General features: G+C 43.3%; 1 protein-coding gene across 1 annotated transcript; it reads left to right on the plus strand.

Moving 5' to 3' along the window:
- The first annotated feature begins 257 nt into the window (after window positions 1–257).
- gata2b (GATA binding protein 2b) lies at window positions 258–9207 on the plus strand. Its single transcript, XM_041947904.1, has 6 exons — window positions 258–418; window positions 672–1093; window positions 1696–2283; window positions 4023–4168; window positions 6715–6840; window positions 7846–9207. Exons 2-6 carry the CDS (start codon window positions 868–870, stop codon window positions 8128–8130), a joined length of 1371 nt encoding a protein of 456 aa, XP_041803838.1. The 5' UTR covers window positions 258–418; window positions 672–867; the 3' UTR covers window positions 8131–9207.
- Window positions 9208–19441: the final 10234 nt, after the last annotated feature.

Consider the following 19441-nt stretch of genomic DNA (forward strand, 5'->3'; position numbering starts at 1 on the left):
TGCATGTTGTGCCCTTGTGGAAAAGGCAGCCACAGACTAAAAAGGCTTAAAAATAATGTCTATTAATTTTAAATAGTTATATTAAAAATAAACCAGCAGCCACTGTACTTCTCCATGTGAATATTACATTAACATCTTGGTGATTTTCTGGTCTGGAGAACCGCCTCTGAGGTTTGGTGAAGGTGCTGTGTAATTGGCTGAGTCCAATCTTTAATGGAGACTCCGCCTCTGAGCCTGACAAGCCTGGCCCCGCGCTGTCAGCCACAGTTATACGTGTTGCTTTAAGTCCCGGTGGACGGAGTTCACTCTGACACACAACCAGCCGAAAACTGGAGAGGACCCACAGCAGCTAAAAGGGACGCTTTTCCAAAGAGGCGAGAGATGATCGGCCGCTGTGGATGAAACAATACTGGCAGAGGTACGGCACGTTTATCTTACTGTCATGTTGAGTAAAGCGTCGCCTCAGAGTTAGGAGTGAAAATGCGAAATGGGTCGTGGGTGAGTAATAAGAGTGGGATGTGGTAGTGAATATGGGGGGTGGAGATGTTTTTTCTAAAGTTGCATCACTGCATGCACCACAGGAGATGTGCATTTGGAGAACTGATGAAAACAGCAGGATGCACAACACCCCCGCCTTTAAAATATTAATATCTGATGTTTGCTGGTTGCAGGTTTCCAGTGTCAAACTCGACTCGCTCTCCAGGGGAAGAGAGGAATTTAAGTCAGAGGAGCAAAAAGCAGAGCATTAGTCCTCCACTGTGAATGGACACAGTGAGGATCTCGTGAAGGACAAGTTTTTCAGACCACCTCGTGTCCCCTCCCTGGATATTCCTTGACTCTATAAAGAAGCTGCAGAGAGCCACGGAGATGGATGTGGCGGCTGATCAGCCCCGCTGGATGCATCACCACGCCGTGCTGAACGGACAACACCCGGACTCCCACCACCCCGGGCTGGGGCACAACTACATGGAGCCCACGGCGCAGCTCCTGCCTCCGGATGAGGTGGATGTTTTCTTTAATCACCTGGACTCACAGGGAAACCCGTACTACCACAACTCCGCCAGGGCCAGAGTGTCGTACAGCCAAGCGCACGGTAAGATGGAGCGACTCACACTGATGCACACAAGACAGAAACTCATGACTGGCTGCACGGTGCGAGCGAAGCACATGTTTTCTCTGAAAACACACAGGGTTTAGTTGTTTTTCTTGTGATGACATTAAGGGCATTTCATCTATTGTAACTCAGTATTAAACATCAAACGTGCGTCTGTCACTTTCTGCTCTTTGTAACGTTAAATAACGTGAGTTATTTTCTGGCTTTTACGCATAAACACATTGCTGGTTTATGAGTCTGATAAACTGTGGTCAGCTGCCACATTTTTTACATCAGCCTGCAATATTTTAAAATTTAAGTAAGACGACCACGCAAGTAAATAAATATCTCGAGATTAAAATAGTGACCATACTCGGTATATGTCTGTTTTTAAATGCATATTTTAGTTCTGGAAATACGGGTTTAATTGAGTGAATTTAGGCTGCTTTGTTTACACGTTGAAATCAGGCCAGTGTGTCCAGTGAAGCAACAAGTCTCGCTTATTTTTGCAAGCAAACTTGAACCACCACAGTCCCACTACGGGCTGCACCAGCCTGCCATCATCTCTATAATAAATAATCTGCTTCTGCTCTCTGTCACAGCGCGTCTGACGGGGACTCAGGTCTGCCGGCCTCATCTCATCCACAGCCCGGGGATTTCATGGCTGGACGGGGGGAAAGCAGCCCTGTCGGCTCACCACCACAACGCCTGGGCCGTCAGTCCCTTCAGCAAGCCCAGCCTGCACCACCACGGCTCCGCGTCCCCCGGCGGCCTCTCCGCCGTCTACCCGTGCAGCAGCAACTCAAACACGGTCTCCGCGTCCTCGCTAACGCCGCCGTCCCACTCCAGCCCGCATCTGTACACTTTCCCCCCTACGCCACCAAAGGACGTATCACCGGACCCAGGGGCCGCGTCTCCCTCCGCCACCAGAATGGACGAGAAGGAATCTATCAAATACCAAGTGTCGTTACCGGAGGGCATGAAGATGGAGGGCTCCAGTCCGCTGAGGAGCAGCCTGGCCTCCATGAGCGCGCAGACCCCCTCCACCCACCATCCCATACCGACGTATCCCACATACTCGCTCCCAGCGGCGCACGAGTACGGCGGCAGCCTGTTTCACCCAGGCAGCCTGCTGGGAACATCGTCAGGCTTCAGCCACAAGAACAAAGGCAAGACACGGTCCTGCACCGGTGAGTCCACTGCAAACACAAACAGGGCCCGGGGTAAAACAGGCGGAATCAAACGTGAAAACATGCAGACAGTGTTTGGAGGCTCATTTCACAGTCTTATGGTTGGGGTGATCTACTGATGAATACATGTTCAGACTGTCCCGTGGCACTCTGCTGGAGTTCATATTTGTTTAGCCTTGGAAAATAATAATAATAAAAAACCTGTGCAGCTTTGAAGCGTTTTTAAAACGCCACATTTATAATTCATATATTACTCTGTTAATATTCCTATAGGAGGATTATTTCACGATCACCTGTTACATAATGTACACACACACATACACTCACACACACACACACACACACACACACACACACACACACACACACACACACACACACACACACATTTACTAAAATCGAAGTCCTTTATGAATCCCAGCTGACACCAAGTAGATCTATAAGATTGTTGTCACACAACTCCTAATGAACCAAGAAAAATAATCAAAGAAAATAATCGAAAAAGCGACATTTACCAATACAACAAAAACCTTTACGATAAACTTTCTTTATTATTATTATTATTTTACAAATGCAGCCTGCAGCACCGATATTTCCTGTTATATTAAAACATTTATTGTTTAAAATGATATTAGTACATTTCAACTATAACCAGACTAACGTCTTTTGATTCACTCTGGATGACTTTAAACGCATCCTGCCCGCTGTAAGGTGCAGACCGTGATTTGAGCATCAAGATTCTTTAAAACTCCGGACAATAATAAATTATATCGCGCTTATTTCAGCAAATGCTTTTAGAGGCCTGAGCCCGCACTCGACAGTCCTCCAACAACAGAGCGACTTTGATAATCCTCTTTTGTTAAGCGTGACTCTGTAATTAGGCCTGATCTGGCTGCAGCAGCGCGCTGAACTGGATCCAGCCCAGAGGTGTGAAAGGGAGATCCGTAGGCGCACAGAGCCAAAACCTCAGCATTTAGGCTCGGAGTCGCTTCTCTGTTACATGTGACATTAATACATTGTCCTGATTGTGATTTGATTACAGAGCAGGAGACTCCCAGCTGGAGCCTCACTGTGTTTGTTAACACTGGAGGGTGAATTAAATTAGTCTATTGACTTTATTATAATTGTATCTTATATGACACTGACTTTTATGGTTAAGTTAAAACATTTATTTTATTTTCAAATAACAAAGACCTAAAGCTTGTTTTCTTCAGTGGTTGTTGTTTGCCTCACGAGCATGAAAGGTTCAACTCTAATTTATTTTGTAAAGTGTGATTAAAGAATCTGCTTTGCAAAAATAAATGATTGGTCACCATCAGGCGGTTAGACAGAAAACTAAAGGTGTTGAACTGATGGAACAGAGGGAATTATGTTTAGAAGCAAAGACTTGCTATAAAAGAGTAACTTTATATTCTGCCATAAGCACACCGTTTCTTTCTCTTTACCCTCACAACCTAAAGAGTCAGTGGGTGAAACCGTTAAATACAACATGCACTTTAATCTGTGACTGAACGTGTTTTTTTTTTTTTTTTTTTTTTTTGTGGAAAGGCACTGCCCATGGCTCAGTAGAAAAAAAAAACTGACGTACAAAATGAATCCAGAAAAGTACCAGCATGTGTACAGATTTAGCAGCTTGGTGACCATGAACATCATTGCTCAAGAAGCGAGGGGGTGGGGGGGATTTGTATTCCAGCCATAGGTATGAAATTTCACAAATGTGACTGTGTGTTCTTCATTAGAGGGCCGTGAGTGTGTAAACTGTGGCGCCACCTCCACGCCTCTGTGGAGACGTGACAGCACCGGACACTACCTGTGCAACGCCTGCGGGCTGTACCACAAGATGAACGGCCAGAACAGACCACTCATCAAACCCAAACGCAGGCTGGTGAGTGGCCTCTGTGTGTGTGTGTGTGTGTGTGTGTGTGTGTGTGTGTGTGTGTGTGTTTGGAGGTGGCAGTAAATAAAATGAGTGTAAGGTGGAGGGAGAGAGGAGGAGGAGGTACAATTCCAGGAAAGTTATATTTTCCCAATCAGTTTCCAGGAATTGTGTTTCTCGCTCACCTCTTGCTCCTTCAGCTCGGGCTGTTAGCAGAGCGGGACTATCTGTGTTGTTTCTGTTATCATTATTACTGCTACTTGTGATACTGTCACAGATAGCAGGCCGCAGCCTCATCCCTCATGACAACACGGGGCCTCGCTGACACTTTATGGCTCATAATGCCATTGTGTTTTTTTTGGAAATTTTATTTTGACACGTGGGCAGCAGAGCATCACCGTCCAGCGAGGACCACGTGTCTCCAAGTTTGGTGATTCTGAATTTTTCAAATAAACGGGAGGATTAAGTGTTCCTTTTTGGGTTGAGAAAATTATCCTTCTTCCTAAGCTATAATAAGCCATTAAAAAGCAATTGGATTATGGGAAAATGCTTTGTCACAAAGCTGGAAACAGGGCTGTTTTCATAGCTCATGAAAAGCTGACATTTTGGAGATAACATGGCGTTGAAAGGACAGTGAGAATCTGTCTCTGTGTAAAAGGGACAAAGCAGCTTTGGAGTTGGTTAAAGTCAGATATTTCCCATCATGACCTGCTTCAAACATCAGTGTTTCTGCGAGTGGGTCAGACAGGCCAGTCAGCCACAACTTCATGTCACGCTCATCAAGCAAAGAACTTTTAAACTGCTTAAACACACAGGCCATTGTTACCAAATGCAATACCGTCAGGGGAGTCACAATTTTAAAGGCTGAGATTTAATTTTAATTGAACTACTTGAAAGTCAAGCATCAAGTTTACTAAAAACGAATTCAGAAAATGATCATTCCTGCTAAATAATAATTTCCATAATAATTTTAAAATAACGCATCACATATGCAGCCAGTCGTGTGTGCCGTGCGTGATGCATCTCTAAAATGAAAACAGTATTTGCAGAGTCAGCAGACTCTGCTCATTAAGTCAGCAGCAGCCTAATTAACAGTGATGCAGAGAGGCCGTCAGGCTGAAACCAGGGCCGATGGGAACGGCTTTAAACTGGAACCCTGGACGGAGACAACAGACCCAAAAGCAGAATTTGTTCCAATGAAAGCAGCATTTTTTTGAGCTTTATTTACTCTCACATGCAAACACGCAACAAAAGTGCGCAAGTGCGCAGAGAAAAGGCACCGGTGAGCAAGGTAGGTCTGCTTTACCACGTTGCAAGGGCTGCGATAGCAACGGATGTAAGAGTCAACCAGATAAAAAGTCTTATTATTATCCACCTGATCAGGAGGTCTCTTGTTGACGCGCTTTGCGAGTCTACATCCCTGCGAGAAAACAGGTCTGAATCTACCCGATACTGACCTGCAGAGCACGTCCGCAAACAGCTGCCTGCTTCACACAAAATATACGAGCATTCACGTCTGTGTCTTTCAGCTATAATAGTGTATAGAGCCGTATATCAGGCCTGGTTTCCGCACGGCTCGGCCGGGGCTCGCAGCGCTCCGGAGCGCTGGTGTTCAGTGGCAGCAGCAGCCTTCCAGTTGTTTCCTATCCGGATATCTGACCGCTCCAGATAAAGCAGCGGGGCCAGCGCCTGTTTCCTCCCGCGGCCTCCTAACTATAGGACTCAGACCTCATTTCATAGTGGTCAAGCTCTCCGGCCATGAGAGAGAAAGTAAAACAGATGTGAACGCTGGAAAAAAAGAAAAAAGAAAAAGAGGATTGGGAAAGTTATGGAAGCTGATGTAAGAGGGCACCAAACATGGGCACTGTTGTCCTGATTTTCACAGTGTTGACTGAAAAAATTTTTTTAGAAAACAAATTATATTTTATTGGATAATACATTTATTAGAACAGTGTGACTGCAGGTGGACACTCATGTATGAGCGTCCTGCAGTGGAATAAGACCTAACTCATTCAGAAGCATGAAGCAGTCAGGTGTGAAGGGTCCATCAGGTCTGAGACTCATTTGAATCAAAATAACATTTCCCCATGTGACAGCCTGTTTATGAATTTTCGTTAGAAATCTGCCATCAGAACACTGAGGAGGTTAACTCCCACAAACTCAATGAAATATGTCACCAACAGCTGCAAACATTCGCTGATTTGATTGATTTGCCACTGGACAGAAAATTAATTGGGAACAATTCTGACAAGCAAATAATGGTTTAAGTGATGTTTTTTTAAGCAAAAATGACAAAGATGTACTGGTTCCAGCCTCTCAAATGTGAATATTTTCTGGTTTTCTTGTTGTTCTGTGACAGTAAATTGAATATTGGGGTTTTGAATGGTTGGTTTAAAATGTTACCAGAATAATTGTCAGTTGAGGCCCAAGTGTCATGAAACTGAATCAACAGCACAGAAAGTTAAGCTGACACTGAAATGTATTTGGACCTGTGCTGTCTGTTTGTGCTGTTGAAGTCTAATTAGATCTAAATTAATCTGTATTTTTTCCCACAGTCTGCTGCCAGACGAGCAGGCACCTGTTGTGCTAACTGTCAGACGACCACCACCACACTCTGGCGGCGCAATGCGAACGGAGACCCAGTGTGCAATGCCTGCGGCCTCTACTATAAATTGCATAACGTAAGTCTTTGACTGCCGGCTGTACAAAGGCGGCAGGGTCAAGTAGACGGGAAGTAGGCAGGCGAGCTACACTGATTCTTGAGGGATAAGAGAGGCAGAAAAGAGAGAGAGGAGAGAGAGAGTGAAGATTGTTTTACTCTCAGACACTATTGGACTAGTTGGTGTTTTCTTTCTTTGTGCTTTATTGTTTCCATGGTAGGCGTAATCCCCTTGAGAGTCACAATGGTGGGACTGTTGTTGAGTGGGACCGCCATAAGGCCAGTCTCCTTATGAATAGCATTAAGACTGGAGGCATCAACACAGGGATGCATATTTTTAAAGGGTCAATAAGATGGTATTCTATATTGTCCTTATTGCCAACACATCCTGTGAAAAGACAAAAACCAACAATGAACTGATCAACAAGTACTGTCTGTGTATCCAAAGCCTGACATAGCTCATTCCTCTGTGCCGTACAGCTCCATTGTTTTCCAAAAATAATTAAAAACACATCAGTGAGCCACACAATTCCATATACACTGTTCAAAAATACTGACTAGAGCACAAAATGTGTATTAATCCGCATCTGAAAATAGTCCCCAACAAAAGCATTATTTACTCCTCTTTGTATAACATTTGCTCCAAACTACAGTAACCAACTGTTTTAGGAAATTATCATCCTTTTTTTTTTTTTTAAAAAAAGAAGAAAATATATAATGTGAATTAATTAGTAAAGATTTACATTCTTAGTCAGAACCAATGGGTTTGGGCCTGAGTGCACAGACAGGATGAGGAAGTAGGAAAGTATTAAGAGATGGACGAATGCATAGTTGGTTTTGGTCTTTTCCTGACAACAAAAATATATAATATTTCTAGTCTTAACCTTTAAGGATTTGCCAACAAAATATCCCATGTTTAAAAATGTTTTTGATCACATTTTCATAAAATCCATAATTTCTGGGTGTGAACTTTCCTTCATAACTTAAACCAAACCAGTCACCTCCTCCTTCCTCCCTCTCCACACAGGTGAACCGACCTCTGACCATGAAAAAGGAGGGAATACAGACACGCAACCGGAAAATGTCCAACAAATCCAAAAAGAGCAAGCGGTGCAGCGATAGCTACGAGGAATTTTCCAAAAGCCTGCACGACAAGACCTCCCACTTCAGCGCCGCGTCTCTGGCCGGACCTATGTCCATGGGTCACTTGCCGCCTTTCAGCCACGCTGGACACATGCTTCCCACACCCACCCCGATACACCCATCCTTCGGGCACCCGCACCACTCTAACATGGTTACGGCCATGGGCTGAGAGGGAGAGGAGAGGGGTTAACAAATAGGAACGCTGGGGAACCTGAGATGGTTATATGAGCGGGGATGAGGGTCTCACTAGAAGACAGTGTGTACAATGTTACAGACACAGTCTGTGGTGTCTTCGTCTTTGATTGTCTCTTGATTGATTACGCCAACAGCATGTTGGAGAACAGACGTATCGTGGGAGGAAAGGACACTTTTTACTCCTAATCTATAGGTACATATTTTGATGGAGGAAGATGTCCTGCTTCCTGCCGGCCAGGCACACACACGTAAACACAAAAATGTCATTGCACCTCATAGTTCTATCCCCACTGACAGCCTGCCTGACTGCAGTGGGGTTCAGTCTGTGCCGAACAGGTTTATAGTAACTGTGAATATTGTAAATGTGTGACACTGAAGGGGAAGAGCCTTCACAACATTAAATGAAAATATGCTGGATTTTTTTTTCTTCTCATGGACAATTTTAAAGGAATTTTCACAAAAGAAACAAGCAAACAAAAAAGGTTTATGAATCCTAATTTGTCACTGTTTATTATAATTATTGTTATTATAATTATTATTGTTATTCAGATAATTTATTTTCACTGCCTTGTCTTCTTTTACTATATCACCTGAATCATAATATGGATACTGTTATCCCAGTTATGAATATATTTTTAGCTGAAGTGCTTTCTCTGAGCTGGTCAACGTTTATACTATATAAGAAATAAAAAGATCAAGTTCATTATCCCATCTGCTCCTTCTATTCGTTATCCAATACTGAATATTTAAGCCTTCATAATAAGAACAGATACAGAAATGAATATGGCTAATTGTGCTGTTCTCTGAGCCATACAGGGACAGGGTACCATGTTGAATTTAAGAAACACAAAATTGTATTGATACAAATGTCTGTCTTCATTAAAGCACTATTATACGTTTAATTAAGACAATTAAAAGCTACAATGTCAATAACACCTATTTGTTTCTTTGTAACATTATAACAGTTCTCTTAAGTCTATTTTCTGTGCATCAAATGCTCTGTAGCTTCCTGTTCATCCTTGGAGTGACAGATTAAAGGAATAGTTCAACATTTTGGGAAACGCTCTTATTGTGCTTGTCCTTTCTTACCAAAGGTTAGATAAAAAGGTACCACTCTCATGTCTGCACATTAACATGAAGCTACGGCCAGAAGCTTGTCAGCTTAGCTTAGCATAAAGACTGGAAACAGGGAAACAGCTACTCTGGCTCTGTCTAAAAGTAACAAAATCCAGCAACCAACATAACTTCCTTCCAGGAATTTCCTGAAGCCCTGCAAACTAGTGCACCAGGTCAAGAAATAATCTGACACATAAACTCCCGTAAAAACCACCATATGTCATTTTTACACATTGTTTTCTGTGTGGATGAAACCGACAAGGATTTTGTTGTCTTTGGAAAGAGGCCAACTGTGCTCTGGCTAGCTGTTTCCAGTTGTTGTGCTAAGCTAAGCTAACCGCCTGCTGGCTGTGGCGCCAACCATACAGACCGAGCGCAGTGTCACCCTTTCATCGAAATATCAGCAAGAAAGAATTGAAGTGTATTTTCCAAAATGTCGTACTACTCCTTGATTAGTTTTTTGGTATTAGCCACTTGACCTCCCCAAACCTGCTCCAAAGGTGGTGCCAGTGTCGACATGTGAGGAACATCCTTACAGCTGAACGAATGGTAAAATACTATGTACAGTACAACTTTCTCTTAGCCTCTGTATCATGACTTTTGATCAACACGTTTAACATCCTGCCAGTGTCAGAGAATCCATGCTTACTCTTTGCTACCTGTCACAAAAAGATGAAAATCCAGCGGCCATTGCATACTGTTGATAATAAAGAAATCATACAAACTCGCAGTGATGACTGAGAAAAATGATTTCCCTATGGAAACTTAAAGGTTGATAAGACAGAGAAAAACACTAAAGCATCTTCCCAAGCTGCCATGGCAGTCACAGTATCTAATAAACTATCAAAAAAATCATGTTTATTGTCTGACTGGGGAACAGAGGAGCTACATAAGCCTCATCAAAACCTTCTTGAGCTGCACAGTAAGTCATCCCCTTCCAGGAAAGCCTTTGCAGTCAGTCTCAGCTCTAAAGTATCGATACATTCAAGTTATCCCTCTCACCCTTGTTGACATGAACGACCACTTTCTAATAAATGGGTTACTTCACTGAGCAGTGGAGATCAGTGTTGTTGACAGAAATTGAGCAGGCTGAGCCATATGCTCTCACAATTACTTAGCCAGCTACATCTGCTCATTGGATAATACTCTTACAAAACTGGCCTTCTCATTATCAGCCTTACATGATGCTATTACAGTGATATAAGACATTTCCTTTTACACGTGAACCTTTTCATGATAAATTATGTATGTTTTACGTCACTGCTAACTATGTTCCATAGTTTCTGTATTTTTGAAAGGGGCTTTCCTCTTTAACAAGCGGCTAGAGAGCTTCAGTCATTCCTCTTAATTATGAAAATTAACCTACAAGCTAGCTTGATAAGTTATTAATCACAGTGGACATCACATCCACATTAGGGACAAATAAACACTATCACTGTGTGGTGGTGCAGTCCAAAACCTTTTAAATTCTATCACATTTTAAATTTACTACAATACAACAATAACTGCAACTCTCACACTACACACTCGCTGTGAAATATTACCTCAGGCAGGTTTAGAGACTGTGAGTTATGGTTTTAAAACCAGGATAAAACATATGGAAATCACAGGAAGCCTGCATGGCAACCTTTTTAACAAGCATAATATAATTTGGGAATTGATGAGCAGTAATGTAAACCATACAGTCGACGAAAAATGGGGTAAAAACAGGCAAAAACAATGTCAGATTGTTTCAGTCTAGTCTTGTGACGCCGATTTGGGCTCCTCAGAAGGCAGGAGGATGATTCTGTCCCGAGGCCGCGGCGGTGAGCCTTGAGATGACACACAGTTAAAGGTCAACCCAAGTGCAGTATGCAGCCTCCTCAAGACTTCCCTGACCTCTCACCCTGGAAGCACTTACACTGTCATGCTTCCAGGCCCTCCCACGCTGCACTCAGACTTATTCACAGACCCTTTTAAAATGTCACGTCCTCACCGAAAATATGAGCAAAAGAAACGAGACTTTCCTCATAAAGAGGAGATAAAAAGCAGCCAGGCGGTAAGAGTAAAGTCCTCTCGAGGTGACCCTCTCTGAGGACCTTTGTGGAGGAGGAGTTTGGGGACTGGGTGGGCATCATAAATCAGTTCACCAGTGAGATTTATACTGTAGATCTCACCTCCTCAGACCATTTGTTTTTGTACGAAACTCAATTAATGGAATCAAAAACAAGGCCAGAAGTGACTTCAGAGGAGTGAGTTTGCAGAGAGATGGTGATAAAGGAGATGAAAGGGGAAGGAGCAGAGTTTTATCCAGCTCAGAGCTCTAATAACGACAAAGGGAGGGGGTCGAAAAACAACTTATCCACATTACGACTGCATCCTCAGATGCCGAAGTTAAGGTCGTCGATGTCAAAGAGCTTCTACCCAACTAAAAGACAGGAAGTGGTGAAAACAGGATTGAACTCGAGTTAAGAAGTTGTATTCAAGCACCGTTTTAGATTGTCTGGCTGGTCTCAGTTATAGAAAACAGAGAAACGCAGAAAATCGGATCCCTGTAAATTCAAATAAAACGTGAGATATAAATGATCTTATAAGTTGTTCATATTGCATATTGTTTCCCATGTATCACAGATGTGAAAGTATTCTGTGTTAATAAACTATTTCCTTGATGGTTGTGCAATAAAGGTTTAAATAAACAGTTTAAATGCAGGCTGTTGTGTTAATCATTTTAAAACCAGAGAGTGAGTCATGCCAGAGGTTCTGGGAGGGTAGCGATGTGTAACAAATTTAACATTAATTTATGTTTTTACTGTCACACAAAAGACGACTGTAAAATACACCACTTCACCACCATACACTGCAATGATTGAACCTTAACTCCAGCCTCCACTCAATCCAATAACAAGTCTGCTGTATAATAAAAAAAAATCAAAAATTGATGCTACTACCAATCAGCTTATTGTCCCGCAGTGTATTTCACATATTTTTGCTGAAACAAAACTGTCATCCCTTTATTAACCTGAAGTGACCTTTTGCAGTCATTCCATTTTCAACAGCAGGGCCCCACACTGCACTCTTGGAGGGAAAGGGGATTTGAGATGTGTCCAGTCTGCACCAGAGGGACTCTGCTGCAATCTGGGACGAGCTTCAGTGAGACCTGGGTTTGACACAGAAAGGTGTGGGTCTTTGTTGGGATCTCAAGAGGATCAAGGCACAGAAACCAGTAAGAGATCATCCTCAGAATTCTGTGACAGAATCTTTCCCAGAGGAGAAATAAACGATACATCACTGACAAAACTCTCATATCAGAGACACTGACACACTGTCACTGAGTCTCAGCGTGAGTGGGGATGTGGAGAGTTCTAGTTTCCATCAAGGTACAGCACAGAGACTGTTATGAAGGTATCATTACGTAGACCTCAGAAAGTGAGATAAAGCTTCCTCCAAGCAGGAAAAAACAAAACAGGAAAAGGAAGATCTACAGGGAAAATTATGGAAAAGGGAGTAATCTGGGCATGTATCCCAATGTTACTACACTGGAGGAGGGATGCACGTCAGAGATACATGTACATGTGCACACTAACACACTGTACAGGCACACACACACACACACTGTCACTGCAGACCGGGCTCCACAGAAAAAGGTAAAACATGCTGACACACGGTGCATTCTCTCTGAAAAGTGGGACACCCTCCAACCACTCGATCCACAACCACTGACAAGTCCCTTTCAAACTGCTTTTCTTCCCCTGTCTGAGGCAGACAAATTCATCCCTCTTGTCTCCAAACAATCACCTCTTTTCTTCTGCCGGTTGCACCAATGAAAGAAGGAGGGAGGGTCCAGGAGAGAGGGAGGGAGAAATGCATCTGCCCCATAGAGCTACACTGTAGGCACTAACCTAATGTCCTGTGTGTTAGGGCCCTTGGGACTGGGCGTCTGGGCCCCACTATCTTATAACACAGTTGACAAAAAGCCCAGGGCTCAGCCCTCAGGAAATCTGAGAGGCGGGGTATCTAGGCCGGGAGGGCAGGAAACAGGGAGGGTGGGACAAAACATCTCAGGTACGTTGCACTTTCGCTGGCCCATATATGTCTAAACGCCGGGGTTTGCTTGAAACAAACCAGTTTGTACAACATGTCAAGATCTCGTCACGAGGCCACAGTGTTTGTTCCTGGTTTTAGCCTTGCCATTTGAAGGCAAGGCTAAAAGCCTGCTACCAAAAGTTTCCATCCAAATTTAGGGCAAATTTTAACCAAATTTTCAAAGAAAATGGGACAGTATGTGCATTTCCATCCACTGTTCTCATGCAAACATTAGGACTTGGCGACATCAAGGTAAACAGTTGGTGGCGCTAATCTCCAGTTGGGTGTAATTGACCGATTGCAGAAGAGGAAGCAACAAGATTATGTAATTAAAAAAACATGAACAACAAAAACAATCTGGAAAACATGATGGACATATGGCAGTATGACAGTCTGTGGATGTTTCCACAGACCTGGGGTCATGGGCGGACCCTGGGGGACCAGGCCACACTAAGAGAATCAGCTACATTTAGCATTTTCGCAGATTCTTGTATTGAAACTGGACTAGCATTGATGTTACCATCAAGCTAGCAACTGCAGCAGGGACATATGCAGCCAACATCATGCCATTTCTTTCGTCATCTCCTCTCCCCTCGCCTCCACCACCACCGGGGCCTCGGCCGCCACCGGCAGCTATTCAGAGCCAGACGGCAGTTGTGCACATGTTAGCAGCCCCTCTCCCAACCGTCATCCCGGAGAATTAAACAGTGAAAATCCAGATGACCTCAGGGTGGACAAACCCAAACACGTACTCCTGGATAGTTTTCCAGAAAGGCTCTTCTCAGGGAAGAAATGCACTTTTCCCAGTGCATGGTCATATTAGCTGTATAATTTTTGTGTCAGTTGTTTTCCTGAATTGTCTTCCAGCTTTTAGGTGGTTAGAAATATTGGGTCTTTTTCTGTGCATCTGCCAATCTCAAGTAATAGATATGTGAGAGTAGAATAAAACGCTCCATAAGGTGCATGCTGTTGTAGTCTTGATGTCTCTGTAAAATCATCTGTAATGATTGATTGTGTGATGTAACAGTCACCATGTCACTATTTTACTGACTTTGTTTTGTACTATAACTCGGACTGTGAATTAAATTAATTAATAGGCACTATCAGGTTACAACTGATTCATTCATTGACTGAGCAAATTTAAGTGTCATTAAAATATACAGTAAAAAAGCAACAAAGCAACATTTCAAGGTAGTCTTTTGACATATAAACATACTTCACATATAAACAAACAAAATGTTGAATGTTTAATATGCATTTTATGCATTCTTCAAAGAAGTCCAAAGAAAAGACAAAGACTTTGTCAAGGCCCACTCATAAAAACCAAATGCCTGGTTGGCCAGTTACTTTCCTCTGGCGCCAGGACTATTGATACATAACCTTTTTTTTCCACTACTGATTTATAGGCAGAAATTGAAACTGTGCATAAAAACAGATGGAGTGAAACACGCTTATAGAATGGGGTAAGATACAATGAACCGTGCCACAGGGGATAAGAGCAAATTTTCAGTGTCTCCTCGAAGGCGTTCATGTTTCTGCGTTCTGTCGTGAACTTGAAAACTGACAGACGTAGTTGTGTGATAGACAAGACAAAGAGTCTGAAGCCACACCAGCAGCTCTGTGAGGCTGCACAAGCAGCTATTTGAGATAAACGCTACCATCAACATGTCAACATGCTCACAACGACAATGCTAACATTGATTTTTAGCAGGTGTAATGTTGACCATGTTCACCATCTTCGTTTAGTGTGTTAGCATGCTAACATTTGCTGATCAGTGCAAGCACAAAGTACAGCAATTGTTCAAAACTGAAACAACTGTTAATTATGCTATTAACTGATTAGTCTATCGACAGAAAATCACTCTGCACCAATTTTTTAAATTAATCGTTTAATCAGTTAATGATTTTTCAAATTTGCAAAGCGAGATGAAAAGTTCATCAGCACACGTGCTGTGTAAAGGGAGTGTTCTGCTGGGACTGTCAGTTCCACAAATCCGGCAGAGATGATACTGATGCCGTGAGGTTCTGGGTTAACTGACAAATGTGCTCAAATTTACTGCCGGTGAATACAAAGGAGGCAAAATTATATATAATATTTAATGGGGGAGGAGTAATGTGACAATCTTATGACTGCAAAACACCTCTGCGGTCAGATCAGCTACTGATCAGCACCTCGGCTGGCAGGCATTCACTCCAGCAGAGAGAAATGAGAGACACGCACACACCAACAATGCACTCACTGAAGACTTTGCTAATTTCCCACATTGTGTTTCGTGTGTGCGAGGAGATGTGACGCAGACAACAATGTCAAACCGGTGCACGCACACACACATGCACACACACACACACACACACACAGCAACCTGAGGGTCTTTGGACGCCATCGTTCCCATCTAGTCGAGGAATTCAATTGTTTTATTTAGCTGTTTAATCCCACTGCTATGTCACTCTTTTACAGTTAGCTTTCACTTTCACTTGGCAGCATCCAACAGAATCTTCCCTTGCTGTAAACTCTGACTTCAGTTCAGCGAGTGGAGACAATCATTGCTGGGGACTTATGCTGGAGGCCAAGTGTCTCTGCCGTTAATGTTGCCGCTCAGCTGACCTTCCAGTGACCTGCTGAGCACACAACAGCTCAGAGCAGAGGCCCCTTCTTTGCCTGGGGACCGATTATTGGACAAAAACATAGAAAGAGAGGACAGGACGAAAAGAAAAAAAAAACACGTACAACCGAGAGATTTAGTGTGGCACAAAATAACAATAACACCGTCAGAAAAAGGAACACTCGATGAAAGTCGAACAAGTGAAGCTGTGAGAGGAATAACAGCGAGTTTGTAAAAGAAGGAAGTGCGCGTCGGGGCTTGTGTTTGATGGTTTAAGTGATCGGGTTGTCTTGAGCAGATCTGAGCAGCATTAGAGGCTCAGTATTGAACTCAGAGCATCCAGATCATATGTTGCAACCACAGCGATTTTTTCAGCACTCACCTCCCCCCCGGCAGATCACAGCTCTGATATCTCACTCAGTGCACTGGAAATGACTGCAGTCAGAACTGATAATGAGCTAAATCTGCAAAACCGGACATGCATACACCCCCCCACACACACACACACTCACACACAACTGCACACACAAATCCATAAAGCTTTGATTCTTCTTCATAAGACTTTGATTGCAAAGGTATCCCGATGTGCCGTGCGTGCTGCTATCGCTTTCTTGTTCCTCACATCTCTTTCGTCTCACTTCTCTTCCTCACTTTTTTTTAATTTGAGCTGATTGCCTTTTTGACAAGTGCACATCCTATCACCCTCCACCATCAAGCTGCTTTTCATTTCCTCTCCTTTTTATTGCTTTTCTCTTTTTTTCATAATTTGTGTGGTGAGCCTTTTTAACCCTTCCACTACCCAGCTGAGCGCTGGTGTGACTCATTCATCTCATTTACTCTTTCACACGGAATTGCAAAAGGCATAAACATTATTTTGTCTCATCAAAAACATGCAGCCGATCCTGCATTGCTCCACAAGAACTGCAAGGTCGTCAGTGAAGAGGAGACACAACTTTCACACACTTAGGTGGGGCGAGGGAGGGAAACCGGGCCAAGAGAAACTGGAGACATGGATGTGAGCGCTGAGAGAAAAAAGAGGCAGTGAAAAAAGAAAAGAGCGTGATAGACATGGATCCGCCTCACCTGTGGCTTCTGCTGCTGCTTGAGCGCCGTATATAACCCAGCAGACCCCGCCGCCTCCTCCTGCACTAACCTGCCACAACCCTCTGTCACCATTTCCACACGGCCTCCAACAGCTCCTTCACATCTTTAATTTCACTGCTATTGTTGCGGTGGCCACAACACCCTGTTGCATTGTCCTTTATACAGCCCTGATATAATGAGACTGTTTTGTCACCTGCAGAAGAGCCATTTCATGCCGACAGAAATCACTGCAGGCTTTTGCAGCTGCTACAACTTAATGAGCCCACAGACAATGTGTGTTTCCTAAACAGTTTAACCCCATTGACAAGTCACTCTCTCATACGCAGGCCTGCACACACAAACACACAGACAGCTACATGCGTAGACATCTGCGATCTAATGGCTCATGCACTGCAAAATATCTTCATCTTAACCAGTCACTTTGTCTGTCATTCATTGAAATGAGTGAACAAAAAAAAGCCTCTGACATTAAATGTGCCTTAGTTCACACCGGGACATTTTGAGGGCAGCGTATTTAGGAGAGAAATGATTGTCACACTAAGAATAATTTCATTTGAGCAAATAAAAATCTCCTCTGTGCTCAATGAATTCACTTTTGTGCAACCGTCCCATCACTCACTCAGATCAGAGACACAATTATGATACTAGAAAAGGATCTGCTGCAGCTTGTTTTGGAAGAAATCGACTTGTGTCAAGACTTCTCTCAATCTTCTGCCCTCACTATGCCTGCAGGTGCGCAGCGCTGCAGCGAGCTAAACGCACGTGTTCATATGTAGTGAACACGTGTTTTGTAGAAACATTTACAAAAACATTGAATTGTTTCCTTGTCACGTTGATTTAAAATTTAACTCACGTGGGATTATGCTTTCTCTCAAAATGCATATTTGCTGCTAATTAGTGGTATATAAAACTAATTTCTTCGAGACAGGTTGGGCGTGGGAGAATAAAGAGCTGAAGATGGAGGATATGACCTCCTGCAACATACAAATATCAGGAAGTTTTACCCTTTCTTCCTCAATCTATCAAGCTCTCAGTGCAACTGAAGCCTTTTCACATTCCTCTCCATTCAAGCCCTTCTGCGGGTTTGTTCTCCTGACCTGCTGATGAGCGAGTTAGATAGCATCCGAGCGGCCTCTCTCCAAGCTGTGCCACCACACCACAACCAGAGACGGGTGGGGGTTAGGAGACTGATTTTAGTACAATGTTTTTACTGTGTAGCAGGCAGACCTCGACCATTGTGAGGTTCCCAGAGTCAATGTGGGCTCAGGCTTAGGCAGTTACATCAGTCTGAGCTTGGAGTCTTTGACCTTTGCAGTTACAGACAATCACACGCACGCAATCTACTGTCAGACACGGACAGGACAATAAGCGAATAAGAAATCCCGCCACTGCTGTGTGCAGAGGCACTGTGTGAGTTACAGCCACACGTACATCATGTGAGCACAGATATTCATTTAAAGATCTTCACGCAGTCATCCTGCCTGTACTTAAGTCCACAGAGTGTAAAGAAACCCACCTCTCTCCTCTAAACTGGATCTTTTGTGAAATAAACATGATCAAACTGCTCGCTTACACCCTCTTATTGTGCTTTTTATTGTCATTTAAGAAAATGCTTCCTTCATGAACCACCGCCCCAGGCCACATATGAGGACAATGCTGCTCAGATTGCTGTAACAACGCAGCCAAGGAGCTCCGGCACAATCGCTGTGGATTGAGTGACGCTGTGAGGTTATTAGTCCATGTTCTGAAACCTCACCCTACTCACCTTCTCTGCTCATCTCCACCTATAAATTACACCTTGTCCTGTGCTGTACTCCCATTACACCTGCATTTGAGTGCCTCAGATACTCTGCAAACTAGTGCTACTGTACATTAGACTATGAGAACAACATGCTTCCTGCTTTTCATTCACATTCAACGATTGTCCCTGTTAAACTAATTTTGCATTTAATACAATAAAATAGCTGGAAAAAATAAAATGCAGCACTGTCTGAAATCACTCTCATGGAGTCGTGTGTTTTGGTGTCATTAGGAGTGAAAAGAAATTAGTCATGGACCTACAGTATGCTTACTGTAATTCTGTAGCTCTTCCACCAGGGGAATATAGGTCCAATATTCACACTCCTTGTAGCTCTGTTTTTGGTCTCCATCAGCTCTGGAGGGAAATGTCTGGCTTTTTAGTTGATAATTGTTTACCAGCTAGTTGTTAACTTTGTCTGTGTGTCACTTAGTGTGGGCGGGTTTATCAGAGCTTTTTCACTAACACCAGCTGCCCGCTACTGCTGGATATGAGCTCGACGACAGTGGTGAGAGTGAACCAAGGTTGTGTGCCAGAAAACCAACACAATGAGTTGAAAAACACAACAACGCCCTGTAAAGCAGACGGGAACTGAGTTTAGT

This window comes from Chelmon rostratus, chromosome 2, assembly GCF_017976325.1.
Source record: "Chelmon rostratus isolate fCheRos1 chromosome 2, fCheRos1.pri, whole genome shotgun sequence".
NCBI classification, from domain to species: Eukaryota; Metazoa; Chordata; class Actinopteri; order Chaetodontiformes; family Chaetodontidae; genus Chelmon; species Chelmon rostratus.